Source organism: Fringilla coelebs, assembly GCF_963513975.1.
Source record: "Fringilla coelebs genome assembly, chromosome: 20".
Lineage (NCBI taxonomy): Eukaryota > Metazoa > Chordata > Aves > Passeriformes > Fringillidae > Fringilla > Fringilla coelebs.
In genome coordinates this window covers 7,180,344-7,200,903 of record NC_140046.1, presented here as the reverse complement: position 1 = coordinate 7,200,903, position 20,560 = coordinate 7,180,344, and the positions used below count along the sequence as shown (strand labels likewise).

Sequence of the window (20,560 nt, the reverse complement as noted above, 5' to 3'; positions counted from 1 at the left end):
TGAGCAGAGTGCAGGAGGACAATGCTCCAAGGATTTCTTCTTTATGACAGCAGAGTTCTCAGGGTTGGTAAATAAAAACCTGCCCTTTACCTCTTTACTTATTTCCCCCAGTGCTGCTCTGCAACGTGGCTTTCCAGCGTGCATCTGCCCCTTCTATCTTGAACTGAATTAATGAAATGCATCCAAATAATTTATTTAGCCCTGCTTCCCTGGGCAAATCTTTAATTAACAGGCATAAAAAGTGTAGCTTTCTATTTTAAATATATTATGTTTGGTTTATAAGAACAGGACTGTTCAGATTTCAAGGGTTTTCTTCTCAAAGCCAGTCCCTCTGATAAATTGAAGGGATTATGTTTTTGTTGGCTGTCTTTGTTACCTCCATCACTGTGTTTCCAATTTATCAACATAGTTTTGAGAAATTGTTAGAGTATGTTGCACTCGTAAGCACCGTGGGGAGAAAAAATATTCATTTATTACTGCTATTGTGTTTGATTATATTACACATATCCAAAGGACTAAAATGAAATGTCATCTTTAATTCTCCCCTTACAGTAGACAATATCACCCTTTCTTCTCTCTTTCCAGAAACAGCTTGGAAGTCAATTCTTCATTTTCATTTTAAATCAGCCATACAGAATAGAAGCAAGTGTGCGTTAGGGACACGGCAGAAGTAATGGGAGGCAGGAGATCTGAGCTCTGTTTCTGGCTCTGCCTTTAGCTCTTTGCAGTCTTGAGCAAAGTCATTTGACCTCTGGTCTCCACTCTCTCAGTTCATGAAATAGGAAGACCATTTGCTTCCTACAAATGTCTCTAATAATTTGCCAGAATCATGTCTTGTCTAATCACCTGTGTTTAATATCTCCTAGGGTCTTGCAAAATCAGTGAAGGCTGAAGCAGCAAATTTTCCATGCAGCTGAAAACAAAATGCTTTTGGAAAGTTAACACTTGAAGACTACGAAGAGCTTCTGAAGGATCTAACCCAGGCCAGGTTAGAAAGCCACTAGTGCTGTTCAGTGTTGTTAAATATTGATAAATTATCTATCTGAGCCTGTCAGGAGAGAGACTGGGACAAAACCCTAAACCCTGAACCCTGCCCTCAACACTCAGTCTGGTGCTGCGAGCAACTTCACTTTGTGCACACAGAGCTGAGGATAAGCACCTAGGTTGAGAGGGGGGTCTTAGAGAATTGCTCAGTGCTTTGCTGTTCCTGACTCCTTTCCTAAGTGAAGACTGAATTTGGATGGTCTGTAGTCCAGCTTAGAGGGAAGAGCAGAGAGTAAGTCTCTTCTTTTGTTGCCCTGTCAGGCTGAGCAGAGGTTTCCTGAGGACTGACTCTGAGCATCATGTCTGAAAGGCTGAACGTCCCAGGGTGACTTTCTGGGAGCTGTGTGCATTCTTGGGGGTGAGAGAAGGGAAGGGAAAACGTTCCCTTGCTGGAGGTGAGGGAGCTATAAAGGGAAGAGTGCTCAGGCTGCAGGCCTGGGGATAGAGGGCCCTGTTATATCCCAGCTTCAGGCACTGAAGGCTTTTTGTAAATATATAGTCTCTGTTCCTGAGTGGGCTTGGCATCCAGTGTTGCTGGAACAGAACTCTTGGGTCCCTTTGGGCTCAGAGGGTGCTGGTGCACTGCCTGCCCCAGCTCTGGGTCTGGGGCAGCCTGGGGAGGCTGTGCTGAGCTGCAGTGCAAACTGCATCTCTGCCTCCTTGTGTGATTTGCTTCAGTGATTAATGGCAGCGGCTGTTTAAAAACCTGGTGCCTCATTTGCAGTCTAAACTTGTCTGGTTACAGGCTCCAGCCAGGGGCTATTTATCTCTGTGTGCAAGCTCTGGAGGTGGGCACCGTGGGGGAAGGGGTAGCTGCTCACCTGTGGCTGGGGGCAAATGCCAGATACAAGATACTGGATTTTCCCAGTGTCTTGTAGGGAACATTTTTTCAGCTGCAGCATCTTGCAGGGATTGTATTGCCCTCAAGAGAAGAGGGTCTTGCCTTTGCAGAGCCCCACGGGGAGGCCCTGGGCCCCTAGAACATCCCAGCAAGAGACCTGCTTTCAGTGCTGCATCAGGGCTGTCTTTGGCTGACTGCACAAACAGGGAAGGTGCAGAGGGGGTGTTGAGAGCTTGCAGGATCTAAGGGTAAAACATTTAGAAAGACAGTTGTGTCATCTTAAAAATGAAATCCCTTCTTGAGGTGTTTGGTGCAGAGAAGTTGCTTGCCTAATCAGTGAGCTGCAACAGCCCAGGTTCCTCTGGAGCTGGGAAGGGGACACTGAGCCAGCAAAAAGGGTCCTGACACTGTTGTCAAATGGGGGTTGTACAAGGGTTTAAACATAGATTCAGCTGCTGTACTGAGGGGGAGCCTTGCTGCTGCCTTCTTTCTTGGGGTGTTACCATTTTGAAACACCCACATCCTTCTGCAACTGCAAAAATTTTCCTTCTGCCTGGGGTTCACTGTGCAACTCTTCAAGCTCAGGGCCATTCTGGGGGATAAACCAAGGGGTTCTGTGGGAAGTGGTGGCAAAGGGAGTGCTTGTGTGGGAATCACAGGCTCATGAAGGTTAGAAATGGTCTCTGAGATCATTGAGTCCAACGGTCAACTTCACACTGTCATGTTCACCACTAACCCATGTCCCCATCTCAGTGATGCTAGAATGAGCAGGATGCACATGGTGAAAGCAGAGATCACTTTCTCACTGCTTTCCATATGAGTGAAATGTCTTTGAATTATTTATTTCCCATTTTACCTGTGTAACTTCTGCAGCAGAAGTTATCAGGGAAGGTGGCAGCAGGCACCAGCTTTGGGGCAGTTCACTGGGGAAACACATGGACCTCTGCGGCATGTCGGTGATGGGTTTGGGTGGGGACTGGGGCTCCGCGGGCGCTCCCTGCTCTCGGGGCGCTGCCGGCTGTGCCCGGGGCAAGGCGCAGCCCCGCGGGTTCCGTGTCCTGCGGGAGCGCGGCTCGTCTGGGCCGGGCCGCCGCCCGCCCCGACGGAACCCCTCGGCAGCGGGGTCTGCCGCGAGGCCTGGCAAGGGTTAACGCCGAAGCCCCACGCCCCCTTTGACGGAGTCGGGCCAACCTCGCCAAATTTGAAAAGGCATCCGGGGCTGAGTGTGCGCCCTGGGAGCATCGAGCCGCGCTGGCCCCGGACCCCCTGCGCGGGCAGCAGCCGCAGCCGCCGGGGCTCGGCTTGCCGAGGGTCGGGGCTTCCCTTTGGCAGCCGGAGCAGCCATCCCCTGTGCCCGGCACCCCTGCCCCGCGCTCCCCGCTCCCGGGGCTCCTCCGTGCCGCGGGATCCCGCCGTGACCCCGGCCGGGGGAGCACGGTGTGGCCCTGCGCCTGCCGTGCGGTGTAAGAGGGAAAGGGGAGGCGGTAGGAAAACCCCGTTCTTGCAAAAATGCAGCTCGCTCTTTTCTTGTCCTGGTGCTGCTGCCTGCACGGATGCGCGCTGGGCACTGGCTTCCTCTATCAATTCCCAGCATCAACCCTGCAGCACAACTACCCAGAGCAGAGCTCCGGCTCGCCGGGAAGCGGCTTCGCCAGTCGCCGGTGAGTAAGACCGGGTCCGCCTCCGGGCGAGGAGGCTGCTCCCCGCCGGTGGCCCCGGGGGACAAACGGGCACGGCAAAGCCGCGGGCAGCGGTGCCTCGGAGGGTGCAGGGCGTGCTGGGCGGCTGCCCCTCGGCGAGCCGGGCTGGGCTGCCCGCATCCTCAGCGGGGTGCGGGACGCTCCCTACCTACTCCCGCAGCAGTGTCCGCCTCCTGGGGCAGGGAGCGGCTGGGGGATCGAGGAGCTGAGCTTGGGTAAATGACACCCGCAGAGTGTCCCCCTGCCGCGCCCAGCCCGTCGGGGAGGGGAAGGGGCTTTGCCGGGCTGCGCATCCCTGCGCAGTGCGCAGCCGGAGCAGGAAAACCTCCTGAGCCGGGACACTGGGGATGCCGGCAGAGGGAACTGTTATAGCCCTCGGCTGCGAGGAGAAACTTGTTCAGCTCAACAAAGGAAAGCCCTTAATTACAGATCTTTCTTCAAGGGCTGCAACTTCCAAGTAGCTGGTTAAAACTAAACCTCCCACTCTTCTCCTCTCCCCCAACCCCAACCCAATTTCTTATAAACTTAATATAAATCAGGTTTGATTTACTGTATCTTACTGCTTCAGTAGAGCAAACAATTTAGGCTTCTCCCGCTCCCCTCTGTTTTCTCTGGGTATTTCTCTAGAGGTGAAACAGCTGTTCAGATGAATGAGCTGCACTGTATAAAGCAAGAGAGTGGCTTAACCTGATTCCAGTTGTTCTTGAATTTCACTTTTTCCTTTTTTTTTTTTCTCTGTCATTCCCTTAAGTGGGGACTTGAGACTTAATATTCAGGGCTCGTCCATCCTGTCTCTACCTCTTTTCCTCCTCCCTTGCTAATACCTAGTCTGAGTGAGTTGCGCTGCTGTGGAGGAGGGCTTCTGTTAGCACGGCTTACTTGGGCTGGGGATTGGGAAAAGGCACGGACTCCGTGGATTTCCGTGTCGGATCGGAGGTGCAGGGGCGGCACCAGCCCTGTGCCTTGCACGGGGCTCGCATATGGTGCGGATTTCCCCCCGGGGGGAGGTGGCTTTGTCCGCTGTGCTGTCAGACAGCCCTGGGGCTGCAGGGGGTGTGATGTTAAACTACAGCAACTGTCAAAGGGTTTGAAACGGCAGAAAATTATAGGAGAGTAATGGGATAAACCTATCCCAGCTGGATCTCTTCCAAGGTACCCCCTTCCCAAAGCATGAGCTGCAATGAGAACCACATGTCATTTGTCTTACATATCTATTAGCCTGCAGATCTTTGTTCAGAGCTACCACACTTACATGAGTGTGGACTCTGCTCACCAAAGACCTTCCCCAGTTCACACTCTTGCACAGCTTTCCCATGCCTCAATGGTTTGGATAGCTGATGCTTTGTCAGGGGAATGTGTCTCTCTCCAAGTCTATAAAGTGTTGTGTAAAACCACATAAACCTGATTTAAACAATGATGCTGGGGAAAGCTGGTAGATTTTTTAGATTTATTTTTTATGTCTGGTGGAACTTTGCCCTGGGAGAATCTCCCATTCTAGTTTAATACAGAGGGGGAAATAAAAAACTGAAGGGAGGAAAAAATCACCAGTGGATGTTGTGAAAGAAAAATTCAAGTCAAATATCACACGTTGAAGCAATCTTTGTATGTTTTAATTTCCCCTTGAGTGGTGAAGTTTTGTTGTTGGCAAATGTCTAACAGCTTCACTTTCTGATGGGAAAATCTGTGTGGGAAAACTTTCCCCAGCCACAGTGTTGGACTTTTGAGGGAAGTCTCCTGCTGGGTGCAGCTTCAGGTTGGGATAGCTGGACTTTTCTGGATTTAATATGGTCAATGATAGGCATGAGGCTCTTTGCTCTGGGTTTGACATTGATCTATAGGGGTGCAAAGCCTTTTTTCAAGGACTGAAGCAGACTGGTATAGATGGGTTTTTATGTTGTTCATTGTCCCTTTTACCATTGGAACAGGGGATCTTGGTAGCAGCTGAATTATGTGAAGCAACAGCAGCCCCATCACAACAAAGCTTTCAGACCTCTGCTTTGGAGAGGCTGTGGAGGAGACAAGATGGTGGGAAAGTGATTGCTATTAATGGCACTTTGTGGCCATTCCCACTTTTTCTTCTTCAACCTGCCCAGTGTGTGTGCTTTGTCCAGTGACTTCTGGCACTTTTCTGAGTCAAAAATAAGCAGGGACAGAGACTTGAAAGTTCCTGCTGCAGCTCCAGGTGTTGGCACATTGCAGCACATACTGATGGGATGCTGTACACTGGACAGGTTTCCTTGATACAGGACACACCATGTTTCTGCAGTTGTCTTTTCCTGTCTTTGATCAACAAATGATTGAGCTGTTTGGGAATCTGCTATCAATTTTCTAAAAATTAACTTGTCATAAGAGTTGTATTTCTCCAGGGGGAGAAGTTTCTGGAGTCCTTTGTGCTGATACAGCCCTTGGTATCTAGGTTGCAGGCTGACTCAGAGATGGGCTCCTGAGGCTCTGAGGACTGCTGACCATGTTTCCTGCCAGAAAAATAAGGCCCTGAGCACTGTAAAAACCTTGAGGTGGTGGTGAAGAGAAATTTAGAGGAAAAATTACTGCTATTCACATCCTTCAAAGTGAAGCCAGTTCTGGAGTAATAATGTATTCTTTGTTTCCTTTTTTAAAAATGAATATTCTAGCTTCTGGTTGGCTTCAGTTGACAGGTCTTGGTTATTAGACCAGAGACACTTGCAGTCTATCTTTGCATGTGCTTGAACTGAACTTCTGATGTGCAAGTGCTAGTGACTGAAATCCAGGCAGCAGTGTCTGTTGGCATTGTATGGACTGCAACAGCCTCACAATTTAGCTAGAAATTCCCATTCAGTGCATGCATTTTGAACTTGCTGCTGTGTTAAGGCAATGAATGGGAAGTGGGCCTTACTGGAAGCATAAGAATGGAGGGGCTGCCTGCCAAGGAGAAATCTTCCTTCAAACTCTGAGAAGCTTTGCTAACTGAGTTAAGGGAAGTTTGTTCCCATGCTGAAGTAGCTCAGTTGTCAAGGAACACTGCCTCTGTGTTAGTTGTCTTTGGGGTTGGTGTTCTCCCAACTCCTCATTCTATTTTCCTGTACTTTCTAATTAGTCATGCATTGAGTCCTTGTGATTTTAATAGTGGGAGTCTGAAACTTCTGAGAATAGATGCAGGGCTTAGACTGGAAACCTCTTTGGATGAGAATTGGAGGTGGCTGATAGAAAATCCCAAAACATGAACCCAAAAGCAATGTAGGATGATAATTTTTTCACTGGGACCATTACAGTACCATCACAAAAGTCCTCTGGAGTGGGTGCAAGTCCAGTTGTAGCAGTTAGGTCTTCTTAACACTCTTCAGCCTAAAAACTTCTTCCTGTTAATGACCATTAGAGCCATGATGTTATAAATAACAGGACTATACAAATAGGTATTCTTATCCACCTTCTACTGGTAATTGCACATTTGATCACAATAATTCCCAGTGATTCCTACAGCAGTGATGTTTCTTGAGGAGGGATATGGAGAGGAAAGTAATATCTGATGGCTGTAAGTGCAATGTTTGGTTGGCAGAGGCCTTGACATGGAAGGCCAGGTAGCCTTAAGCCATTTCATGTTGTGACTCAGAGCACAGCCCAGGAGAGTGAGACCTGGGTCCCAGTTGCTCCTCTGCTAATGGTTTACTCTATATCAGGGGGCAAATCCCTTTGCCTTGGATTCCATGGAATGGTTAAACAAGCTCTGTGAGCTGCTTTGATGTGGGAATGATACTTAAACAGACATCAGCTTTCCAGTACTGCAGCTTGTCTTCCTTCCCTGAGAAACCCAAAGTGTTGATGCTTGAAATATGTTGTCAATTATTCCTTCAGGCTACCAGTCTCCTAACAGGTCACTTGGATGTCTGCCTCTCAAGATCAAGCTGTCTGTGTGGACCTCTTGTAGGTAGGTGTGTTCTGTCCAGAATGACTGCCTGTGTTGTGCCTGGCCCTACAGCTACATCTGTGCTGGGCTGGAAATGACCCTCTCCAGCACAACTGCACTGAAATGTAGCAACCCCCAACCTCTTAGGTGAGGTTTTGGTTCTTTTAAGTAACTGTGAGTGTCTTTATGTGTTAGAAGCCTGTTCTTAATATTAAAAGGTCATCTATGAATAAGTATCCCTATTTATGTAGTCTGTAAGAATGCTCTCAGAATGTGTATCTGGAGTTTTCCTGATGGGTTTTTATTAATTCTCTCTCACTAGAGACAGATGACTTGAACCTTATTTCAGCCTCAAATTCTGAACCTCTCATGACTCTTAAGTGGGTGTGGAATATAAAACTATACATATTGGCCAAATGTGGTTCTCTCTCCTTTTAGTGACAGGATCTTGCTCTCTGAGTCATTCTCTCCATCACCTAATTGTCTGCTCATTGCCTGAGGTCCCTGGTTTTGCTGTGGACTGTGAGGATGTCAAGCAAACAAACTGGGATTTGTGTCAAGCTGAGTCCTCTGCTCCAATTCTGCTTTGAAGTGCCTGACCCAGGTAACCAAGAGGTCAGAAGGTCTTGAGCTCATCACCAGACCCTGGAACTATCTGGTGTTTGTTCCCTGGACTCTGCAGCCATATGATCTTCATCTGACTCGTGGGGTTCAGGGCTGTAACTTTGCAATGCAATTAGCAGTGGAGCAGTAGGCTAAGGGTCTGGTGACACTGGAATGGCTTTGAAATACCAGATGTGATTGTAGCTACTGCAGTAAATTGTATTCCTGTATGAAATCTACTGTCCTGCCTTTCCAACTGCTTGTGTGAATAATTTCCCCTTAGGTAGGTTTCATTTACCAGCTCAAGGGGAAAAAACAAAGGGAGCAGAAAGGCAAAACAATGGGTGCCAGTGAACTTGTGCTCCCTTTGGATAAATTAACAAATGTTTCTTTCAATAATCCTTATTTTTTAGTTTTCTCAAAGTTGAGCTTGTTAGGGTGCTAAAGTGCTGGTGGAAATAGATTAGAAATGTCACAGCTTTGCTTGGGGAGTGGCTCTATGACACTGAGATCATAGAACATTTACTTGCATCTTAGTTTTGTTGGGCTGTGCTTTGATAAAGGGGGAAAATGAAGAATGACTTTGAGATAACAATTAAGAACTGAAAACCAAGAGTGCTTTAGGTCTTCTGGGTCAGAGTAATGGACCCTTTCCTGCATCAGACCTCCAGCATGTCTGGAAATTTTACTGATTTATAAAGCATAGATGCCTTTCCTGTAGGATAATTCAAAAATTCATCCAAATGCATTTCTGAAATATACACAAAGCTCTCGACTCACTTTTAATTAGGCAGATCCAGACAGTGCTTAAATTTACTTCCACTGAGGCATAATGTTTATTTAGAATCTTTGAGCATACAGCCAGCCTGTGCCAACTTAGATGTCACAAGGATTCTGTTGAGGATAATAGCTGCATATTAGAAAAAAGGCCAATGCTACTAATTTGGTTGCTGTCCTACATTTTTCATCTTTTTATATATGTGAATAATACTAAATCTCTTGCTTAGTGTAAATTTGCACAGTGTAGCACTCATCTGAATTAAAGTCCTTAATAGTGCAGAAACCAGCAAGAGTAGGGACTGTCATATTGTTCCTTGTTGATTTTGTTCCTTGCCTCCTTTTGTTTGGAGAAATGGTTGTTTGTTGATGTGTAATTTATTACATGATTTAGGTGCTTTGGCTGCTTTTGACAAGTAATGTTTTCCTCCTCTTGGAATTGAACAGAGATGTAAGTGAGGAGTATGCTTGGGTGGAAGTATTGCCTGTAATGTTTAGGCCTTGCTGTTTGAAAATAGCTGAATCTTTTGGGGAGGACCAACAAATTGGAAGCTATTTCAGATTTCAGACTCCTTTTCCACTTCTAAAGCTGGGCAATCATATTTCTGGCAAAGAAAGAAGCCTCTTCTATCTGTCTAGAAATGGCTTTCACCCAGAGCCCCACACAGTGGATGCCTCTGAGACAAAAGCTGAAGGCAGTTTCACAATGTTTCATGTTTGGAACAGGTCAGTCTCCTCTTCCATATTGATGTAGTTTGTCTGGGAAAGAGAATCTGCTGCTCAAAATCATAATAGCTGATTTTGAAACTGAGAAGAGATGCAATCTATGAGATTCTCTTATTCAGGACTCTTCCCTTTGCCTCTGTGGTTTGCTTTGTGTCTCCTGTCCATCCTCCCAGAGCTGAGTAAGGCTGTTCTTATCCAGCCACCTGCCTTTGTGCTGAGCAAACAAGCCATCTGTCAAAACATTAAAGTGAGGTACCACTGCATAGTAGGGACCAATTCATGTCCAATATTGACATCAGGTTATGTAGTCAGATGTCTTTTTAATAAATTCCACTTTTTCTGCCCCTAGGAACTGGGTGGAAGTGATATTCTTTGCAGCATTTGTGCTGCATACAGGCATGTGTTTGCTCAGAGCATCTCAGAAATGCCAGTGCAGTGAAATCATGAGGCAGGGGAGTATTCCCTGGATGTGGTTGTGTAACCAAGTTAGACTGAGTCTGTAAAGTTAAGAACAGGTCCAGTTCTGTTTCTTCTGGATGTCCCCCCACCTCTTCTGTGTGTGTATGTGCACTCTGGAGAGGAGGTGTGTTTGTTGGACAAGGCTCTTTATTCCTGATTTCCACTTTTTAATGGAATAGAAAGACCAAGGATGTGGAAAGAGTGTGCCTTATAAAGGTAGTGTAGGACAAAGTGTTTCATCAAAGATGCCTGTTTCATTCAAGGACAGCTTTGGGGTGGACTGTGAGGAAGGGGGCACAGCAAATTCAGTTGCAGGACATGACTACTAAGGCTCTTGGTCTTCTGTGTGAGAAATGGGAACAGGATGCCCCTTCCCCTGCGCATGTTGGATGTTAGAGCTATTTAGGACTAAGAAAAGGCAGCTGCATAGGTGCTAAATGAGCTAAATACTCCTTTTGCCCTGTTGGGATGACCTCGTGAGATGGAGCTGCTCAGTTAAGGCACTACACAAAAACTTCCCTTCTTGTTTTTTGCCTGGGGTCAACCAAATCTGCTTTTTCCCTCCAGGACTTTGCTAAATTGCTCAGGAGTGTGGTGCTGGGAGCTCTGAGCTTGGTTGGAGCTGCTGCTCCTGGGGAAGGGCAGGGGCAGAGGGGCTGGGGGATGGATGACATAACGTCTCCACGCCGGGCTCCCGTTGCCCGCGGTGGCGGTGCTTGCTGGGGTGTGGTAGCCCTGAACGGAAGGGCAGACATTTCTTTTTTGCTGTGTGCTGCTTAGCCCTTATTAAACTCAGATGTTTCTAACCCCTTCCTCCGGGCTCTCATTATTGCTGTAAACACAGCAGAGCACAGGGAGCTTTTTCAAATCCTCGTTTGAGGCAGCAATGGGTGACAGTTCTCCCCACATGAATTTAACACTTCAACCCAAGGGAGATTCTGCCTGTGTTTTCCCTAAAGAAAAAGACTTTTTCATCTGATGCCACTTCTCTAGTGCCTGCCTTGGGTTGCTTGGCTTCCTGGCTTTCTTCTTGCCTGATTCTGTCTTGTGCTTCCCCAGAACCTGTCTAGTTTCTTCAACCCTGCTCAATGTTGGCTGTCTGGCCGCTTGTCTCATCTCTGTATCTTGTTCAAATGTTGAGTTGTTTGCATTTTCAGCGGCAGTGAAAGCAATACCAGCTAAAATAAGGTTTCTGTTGCTGTGCTAGGATGAGTCAAAAAGGCTCTCCTGGAAGAAACACCTAGATCTGCATGTCAGCAGGTCTGGATCTCAGCTGTACCTGTTCCAGATTTACTGTGTGCCTTTGACAGAAAATTATATTTCAGCATTCTGTGGAGGGAAAAGGAGAGGAGAGACTGCCATGGTAACAGGATCTTAGATGCTTCCTACCTATGAACCACAACTTCACCCAGCATGAGCTACTGTACCCCTGTGGGGGGACTTAGGAATCCTTGGTATCTCTGAATATAACCCACTAACTTTGAGGTAAATCCAGGCTATTTATAACCTCCTTGTATGCAGTTCTCCAAGGACTATATCCATTGCAAATCTACTTACGAGTCTCAAATATCTGTCCATTTAATATAATTCTACTTTGAGCTGAGAAATTCTTGGCCCATTTGAAGTATCAGAGCTGCTTTGTGCATTGCATTGGCTTAGTAAAAGCTGTGTTCCTGCAAGGTCTGTGATGGTGTCTGTCAGATCATCTGTGTGACTTGTTCTTGTGACATTTGTGTCTCACTCTAGTCTTGTGTTGTCCCTTGTTGTAAATTGAGCTAAAGAGCTCTTGACAGAGAGCTAGACAGAACCAGGCTATGGCAGATGTTAGGAAGGTCATTGCCATTCTGATGCTGTATTTAGTCACTGGCTGCTATGTTTCCTTTTGGAAATTTAGATATCTTAAACCACTTAAAGATGAGCTACCTTGTTGCAAGATTCTCAAAATCTGGTCCCTTGAGTCTGTGGCTTGATTTAAACTGCCCTTCAAAAGTTTCTGTCATGTGGGAAGGTATAGAGAGCTTTTCTCAATTGTGATTCTACATCTCCAAGAAAAGACTGATTTAATTAGTGGTCAGTGAAGATTTTAGGTGAACTTTCTATGCAGCTTTTAATAAACTTAGAGCTAAAATGGCAGTGCCCCTGAGAACTGAGCTGTCAGCTTGTGTCTGTCACTGGCACCAGCAGTACAGGACAGAGAAAATCTGATATGCTTAAGCTTCAGTATTTCAACATGGCAAACCCTGCTAACCTAAACACTGAGGGGGGAGCTGCATTCTTTGCTATGCCTAATCTCTGTATTTTGTTAAACATGCATTCCTGCCAGAACTTTATTGGACAGAACAATAGTGACCAGCTGGGCAAGTGACCCTGGCTTTTCTGGTCGGCAGAGGAATTCAGCATCTGAGAAGTTCAGATTCTCATGTGCAGCTTAAAGTGATCTGGATTTAGTTGCTTTTAATTATTAGCTGGCTGATTCATAAGGCTTTGTTTTCCACCCTCTTTCCCAAGACAAAGACTGTTTCCTTAAATGCTCAATATATATTCTATAGAGCACAGAGTCTGGGAACTGAGACTTGCAAGTTCTCTCTCTCTTTTCTTTCCCCTAAATAAAATGGGAATAGTAATACTTCCCTTCATGTAAAGGAAGGCTCTGGAGAGTATTTCACCAGGGTGTGGTTATATCTTAGAGGAAAAGCTACAAAATCCAAAGTACTGTATATGAATTTATGCCGAAGTTTATAATAAATCTATGAATGATAATACTTGGCCCTTGTATAAACTTCCACTCTTACAGAGTAGAGGCCATTGTGCTCCCTGTTTACTGCACCTCTCTGAGTCTGAATGACTGAAACTGGTCTTTGGGAGTAAGCCTTTGCCTGAGCTCTGCAGAGAGGGATTAGTTTGAAGGGGATGCTGAGGGGTGGGAGAGAGAGCTGCTGAGCAGGGCAGGCTGGACTGACCAGTAGCAGAGTGATGGCACAGGCTGAGGGGCTTTCCTGTCCCCAGGGTGGTTTTTGGGACAGGAAAGCTCAGGGCACAAATGCCTGTGGCAATGGGTTTGACCCAGGAGCACCAGCCTTGCAGCAAAGGCAGCTCTGGGCTGTGATGCTACAAACTTCCCCTGTTCCCATCTGAAGAACAGCAGAGAGCAAAAAGGCAAATTGGCTTTGTAGGATGTTACAGTGCTTGGCTTAATGCTGCTGTAAATCAGCATAACCTGCAGCAAAAGCTACAGCCTCCCTGCAGTGTATTTCAGGATACAGCACCGAGCCAAAGGGTTTAAACTATCACACAGTAAAATGCTGTCTCTGGGGCAGCTGTTACTGGAAGTCACTAATGTATATCACAAATGATACAAAAATTTTGGATTACAGAGTGGTAGGAATTCTTAGGCTGTCAGCCTGTGGATAAGCTTTGAATGAGTGTGCATTGCAAGCAGAAATAATAGGATCTCATATTGCCAAGCACTAGAAAAATACTTGAGGCCTGATACTGTAATTAAAAGTCTGCTAAAACCCTTGCAAGACCTCTGCAACCAAACCCATTTTAAATTTATTTCAAGAACCACAGCAACATACTAATTTTCTTGGGTAATGTCCTTTGAAACAATCAAGCTCTCTAATTATGTCTGTCAGGCCTTGCCAAGTGGTTCTTGGCATCTGAACTAGAAGGTTTTCAAAGTAGCTTCTGCAAATGACTGTGGAATTTTGCTGAAGGTAAACTTTCAGCTCCCAGGTACCATTTGGAGAAATTGCTGTATAAGTTTTAACAAGGCTAGGGTGAAGCTGTGTGTCTGTACAGTAGCTGGGAAGAAGGAGGAGAAAAGTGGGAATGTGGAAATTATAGGAATCATCCCAGCTTGTCTCTTGAATTGAATTCAGATAGAACCTGAGTTGATTTGTGTTGGACATTTCAGCTGGTGTCCTGGCTGAGCCTGGGAGTTATCTTGTGCTGCCTGTGTCTGGGTGATGGATTGGATCTCAGCATCCCTGTGGAAGCAAGGTTGGCTTTGCAGGGCACACTCCATGTGTGGGGGTGGTTTGGGGGTTTTTTTTGGTTTTTTTTTTTTTGGTTTTGTTTTTTTTTTAGTTGGGTTTTTTAACCAACCAGCCAAAAAACACTACCACAAAGACCAACACCAAACCCCACACAAACATTTGACTGGAATTACACACTTCCCATGGGCTTGTGGCTCAAGTGTTGCCAGTAACAGCTGGATAGGTGAGCAGGCTGTTCCCATGGACATACCTCCAGCAAGGGGAACCAGTTCAAGAGTTGTTCTGTCACTCTGTGCTCTGAGGTTCTACCAACCTTTTTGATTTGTGAATGAGAGTGGTTTCTAGTGAAACTCAAACTACTTATTTTTTCTGCTGATGTGAGTCTGTCACAGGCATTTAATGTGACGTTCAGCACTGCAGTGTTCATATATCCCTCTACACCTCCTTAGAAATGGCTCAAGTGAGTTCTGTGGCAATGACAACTGCTGGCTTTGCTTCCAGGGTGGCTCAGTCTGGCACTATCCTTTGCTGAGACAATGCATGGAAAGATTTCTCCAAAGTGTAGTGAAAGGTATAGAGGAAAACTCTCATGTGTGCTTGTATGAGAGAGAAAAAAACCACAAACAAGCTTGAGCTGTTGTGTGTGAAGGATGTTTGTGCACATTCTTAGTGCAATAATAAACACAGATTGTTGCTGTGTGTCACTTACAGGTTTGCTGGTTTGCCCTCAGCCAGTAAAACAACATTAAGATGTTCCCAAACTATGTAAAAGGTACAAGAAATACAGAGTAACTGTCATCCATTGCTAAAATTCAGGTCATAACTGCTTGTTTTAATCAAACTTTTATCTTGCATGCTATTTGTGTCACTCTTCATTCTCTGATGGAAATGTGTGTAAGTAGGAGAAGAGGAAAAAAAAAAAGTCAATCTCTCTTTAATGGTTTTGCCTTGAATTTGCCCCAAGCTTTTGTCAGTATTGTGTGTTTAATGTATTTAGTGTCAGCCATTTCTTTGCACACAAAGACTGAGACCCTCTCACCAGTGACTCCAGGCATTCCCATTCCCAGCAGAAGGATGAGGGATGCCTGTGAAACCTTTGCTTTAGCAGTTTGGTTCACTTGTGGGCATCAGGTTGAATTTTCACCAATTTGTGGTTAAAATGCTTTATGTTGTGGATTTCTGCCCTTTGCCATGGTGGAACAGTTAGGTTGCCCTGTCCTTTTGCATTGGCAGGCAACTTCTAACTTAAACCAGCACCAAAGAAACCCTGCAAACCCCCATCTAGTGGAGTTTGCTGTACAATTCTGCACAGAACTGGGCAGGATTTTTTCTGACCAAATGCCTGTATCTCCTTCAGACCTCCTGCTGTCCCCTCTCTTGCTCAGTGCTGCTTCCTCCCCATCCGGTTTCCCACGTGTCTCCTCGGGAATGTTTCAAGGCAGTGTTATCATTCCTAAGGAATCTACTGTGCATGCACAGCCTATGGAGGGCTTTTTTTTTTTTTTTCAGCTGTTATTACTTGGCCAAATCAAACCCATTTTCCACCTGGATACTGAAATGTAGATCTCCTCCCTTCCAAACAGAGGCTTCCAAAGCACTGAGGCACTAAAGCAGTTTCGTAGATTGCTCAAGAATTTTTTAATAATAGAGAAAGGTGTTAGTGTTTCCGTTCACAAGAGAAAGGCTTTCTTTTTTTAAGCTCTTTTTATTTCTAATGAACAAACTGGGTTGCAGCAGGGTTTAAAAGGAGAATACAAATAATTGTTCTTGGCTAGAAATGAGATAGGGTGACTGCTTCCAGAACCAGTGAAAGCTTAGGAAGCCGTGTCAAAAGCAGAACAAACCCTTTACATTGAAAACAGTTACAGCACTTAATTTCTTGCTGTCTCTTAACAGTCTGTCTGTAGACAGATACCAAAGTGCAGTGGGTTCTGTGTGATTAAAACACACCATCTGCTGAAGAGTGAGTTTAGAACTTGGTGAGGCAGCACTGGGTGCTCACCAGCAGGAGTTTGGGACTTTTGTGTGCAAGGAGCTGAGCTACAGCAAACCCTGTGGGGTTATTTTTTATGGCATTGGATGGGTGCAGTCAGGAGTGTAAGAATGGGAGTCTGGAGCAGGGTGAAAAGGAGGCTGCTGGTACAGCAGATTGTTGTGCCTGGAACTGCCTCATCCCAGCCATGCTCTAGTTGCAGGGAGGTTTCAGTGAGGCCTCAGTGCAGAGGAGGCTTTTTGGAAGGGCTGCTCATTGGCAACCAGGAGGTGCTTTAGAGCAAATCACTTCATTTGCATGGGCTCTGGGAAGGACTGGCTTGAGAGGGAGGCAAGGAAGAGAAAGATGTGATAGACTAACACCCATGGACGTGAACATGTGTTTGTAAAAACTATTGCTATGCTAATAGTGGTGTTTGAGAGTTTTAGCCTGTGCAAGTTGGAATTTATTCACCTTAGAGCTATTGATACATCCTCCTGCCTTAGCTCAGCTTCTGATCCTGCTCTCAATATGCCCTTGGATCAAAACTGGCTGTTGTAAAGGGCAAACTCAGCTCTCTGATGACAGGACAGATCTCAGTTCTGATGTTCCTACTTCCCTACACATGAAACTCCCATGGGTGTGACTGGAACAATAGGATTATTTTCCAAATTATTTTTTATTGTAGTAACGCCCAGGACAGCCTTGTGCCAGACATGGCAGACATGGAATAAAAAGTTTTCAATTTAAATAGCAAATTAACACACAGGCTTTGGGGTTTGTTTTTCAGGCTGATTAACACTTTGAATACCCAGGCAGAAAGGTTTTCCAAGGCTTTGTTTTCACTGAACTGGGTCTTATGTGGCTCATCCTGGGAATCTTTGAGGTGGGCTGGGGGGTAACAGCCTGATTTATCTACTGCACACAGCATAGTAGCTGGTGTTCATATAACCTGGCACATTGGCAGAGCAGTTACTGGAGAAAAGTGCTTTGCTCTTGAGGTGCTGACATGTTCATGGGGTACAGCTGTCCCCAAAAGAATCTTCCTGGAGTCTTGTCTCAGGCCTGGTGCAAATGCTGCCTCACAGCTACCTGAGCTTCAGCTGCCTCACTGAACACAAGTGGCTAATGTGAGATGTGTAAAAGCAAGAAGAGAAATTGTTCCTCTCCAAGCAAAATAAGAAGATGGATTTGTCTAGACTGGCCTATTGTTTCTAATCACCTCCTCCAGCACAGGAAACATTAGAAAACTGTAGGGTTTTCTAGCACTTGAGGAAAGGCTGTTCCCTTGGTGGTTTCAGTGGGGTTGGTGTCAGCTCTGGCTTGTTGGCAGCCACCTGAACCAGCTGAGCCTGCACACCTGCTGCAGCTTCACTCTGGAAGAGGTGCCTTTGGCCCATGAAATCCTGTTCCCACCAGGGATGGACAACCACAGCGTGGGTCACTACTTAGAAATGTCTGCTGTGGAGTCCCTTGTACACCAGAGCCCACAAATTCCTTTACAAATTGCTGGCCAAACTGAAGACCTAGACTGAAAAAATTGTAATGGGCCACAGGAAAAGAGAAGTGGGGAGGTGGAAGAGATGCTGCTAGAAGAGTTGTGGGTACAGTTTACCTCACACTAAAACTTTAATCTGGTTTTTAATACCTTTTGGGGCTCACTGCTCTAATGGTTGAAAACATAAGGAAAACACATCTGTCTTGCCCTAAAGAGAAAGCAACATGCTGTCTGCAAGATCTCTATCAGTATTTTTTTTATTTTTTTGTTTCTAGCTATCAAAAGGATGTACCTTCTCCAGTGCAGCAATATCCCAGCTGTTCAGCTCCAGGAAAAACCCAAAACATGCATGTTACATGAGCAGATGAACATCATGCAATAATAGTAGGAAGCTTGATTGTGCCATCTTAATTTTTTTTTTTTATACACTCAACACTGTCCTTTTGACATTGCCTTTTGTTCTTGCTTAGTTTGTGGTTTTTGGTGCCAGTATAATGTTAATGAAAAACACTGTTTCATTTAGGCCAAGTGCCTGTGTTCCTGTCATGCATGTGGCATTCATTGCTGCTGGTAAGTGCCGGGAGTTTGGCACCACAGGGCTGAATAGGAGGCACAAAGATGCTCTGTTGTCTGTACAGAGCTCTATAAGCAAAAAAAACCAAAACAAATTTGGGAGTAGGCCCTGTCCAATCCCTGCAGATTGGTTGGTGATGCAGATACAGGCTTTGTAGGGCAAAGGGTGGGATTTAAGGAGATGCTGAAACCAGCAGGAGCCTGATTTGTCCTTTTTGGAGGACTGAATTGTGCAAAGTGTTTTGTTACAAGGGGAATTAAAGACAGCCATGGGCACTGCCTTTGTGGATGGTGGAGGAGCAGCTGTAGCCACAACAGGAGCAGTAGTAAAGAACAGGATGCTCTGACAGGGTCAGTGACTCCTTATCCTGCTTTTCTTAATGTTTTCTTTTCTGCAAAGGTTTTGAGGACAAGCAGGTGTGTGTCAGTGCCCTGTTCTTCTACTTAAAATTCACACTCTACTTCTTGCTAAATCAAATTTAGAGTTTAATTCTGAATGAATTTTTCTAAACTCAGATGCACTGACTTTTATCAAAGTTAGTCTGGTGCTATATATGAGGATCAGGGTCTCAGCCTAACCAGTTCTAGGTCAGACCCTCAGAGGACACAGACAAGTACCAAATGTAGACTTTGACCACAGGGATCTGTTTCAGACAAACAATTGGTCTGCCAAATCCCTACTGCCAAATCCCAGCTCTCTACTTTCAATCAAGGTCTTAAGGATTTTTTTTCCTGTGATCCCACCCCTCCTTTCAAGGTCAGGCTTTTTAGGAATGAACAAACCAGTTCTATGGATGTATTCACAGTGTGGAGGTGTTAGACCTATCTACAACCACGTTATCCAGCTGTGCAAAAATGTTTAGACTCAGGTTCTTCTTTTGAAAGGCTCTAATTCAAGCAGCTTTTAATGTTGCAAAAATGACATACTTGGTTGTAATTGTGCATGATTTCCACGCTGCATGGATATCAAATGCCAAATTCCATCAAGTCAGTCTAATTTAACAAAGACAGATTCCACGGATATTTTTGTACATTTCCTCTTTCCTCCCTCTGTGAACACTGGAAACTACTGTCTTCTCATTGATTGTGATAAGCTCATGGGAGGGAGCAGCAAAACATTGCAGTGTGTAAAAGAATGTTTGTAAAAGCAAAGAACTTCAAAGGGGTGAACCCCCTTTTATTTCTGAGCGCTCAGTCATGGACTAACTTCTTTCATTTCACTGCTGAAGGTAATTATGGTTCAGGTCAACCATATTTATGGTTTGATTCAGTTGGAACATGTCACTGGCAAACTGAGAGGAGGTGGGTACTGGGTATGAATCAGAGGGACTTTATGCTGGAGGAATATTCCTTGTGCCCTCTGCCCTTGCACACACACAAACAGGTATGTAGGCTCAGGAATGTTTTGAATGTGATCAGTTTGTTTGTGATACTCCCTGCCTGATCAACACTTAAATCTTCATCTCTCTCTGTTCTATCCTTCATTAATATCAGTGCTGATGCTCTAGAAGTGGACCAAGGGTGTCTAACAGGTGAGTGTCCTTATCTGCAGCAGCTGGCAGTGCCTAGTGAATGAGTTTGAAAGTTAGAAGAGGAATGTTCTCATGGCTGAAGGAGCTGAATGTGGCTCTGGGGAGCTGGATCCCCTCCTTGTCTCTGAAGAAGAGTTGCACACGTGTTCCTTGGTATTTAGCTATGCTGCTTCTAGGTGTTTAATAATTCCAAGAGGGAGAGGTATTCCCTTGGCCCCTGTAACTTCAGTGGCTGCAAGAGGATAAGGTAAAATCTTGTGCAGTTTTCTATGGATTGAAGAAAGCTCAGCCCTCAAGGTAGTGCTTTTTGGAGGGTCATCCCTGCATAAAACAAAGCACGAAAGCACAGTTAAATGTGCTTGGCTGCAGAACTTGCTGAAGACTGAAGCGGTTGTGCAGACTGAACTGTGTTTTCCTCCTCAGGTAAAGATTCCTCTAGGACTAAAATCCCTCCAGCAGGCTCTGATAATACACGTTGTGTGGGAAAACTTAAGGCTGTTATTGGCAAGTGAGTATTTGAAGTGCTCAAAGCACAGAACATATTGCCCCCCTGGGGAAGGGTTATGCTATTGGGAGGTTCCTAGATAAATTGTCCCATCTTACTCTGCTAGCCAGAACTTATTTTTATGGCCACTTTGTTCAGACTCTTATTGTGGGGGTGGAGTGGTGGTGTGTGCAGAGAGATTGGAGTTCCTTCCAATCTTTGTCTGACCAACAGAGCAGAGTGGGAGACCTGGAACTTGTCTTATTCTTGTTCGTGCCTCTGGCTCTCTGCTGCTTCAAATGGCTGCTGCTGTCTGGCTTCAGAAACACCAGCAGCCTTCCAGTTTTATTCCTTTCCCAAAATGAATGGGCTGTTACAGAGATTTTTCTCCCTTTTTTGCAGGAGTCAGGGTAACCTCTATTAGTGACTATGAAGTGCTCAGTGGGAGTAAGGCATGCGTAAAACATCAA

The 20,560-nt window shown here is 45.5% G+C and overlaps 1 protein-coding gene across 1 annotated transcript in view; it reads left to right on the top strand.

Moving 5' to 3' along the window:
• Nucleotides 1–3,394: 3,394 nt before the first annotated feature.
• COL26A1 (collagen type XXVI alpha 1 chain) overlaps nt 3,395–20,560 on the top strand; it is a gene marked incomplete at both ends in the record, with an annotated part of 166,481 nt that continues 149,315 nt past the window's right edge. The window contains one exon of the mRNA XM_084218941.1: nt 3,395–3,546. Within this exon, the coding sequence (XP_084075067.1) occupies nt 3,395–3,546 (152 nt within the window). The remainder of the gene's footprint in view (nt 3,547–20,560) is intronic.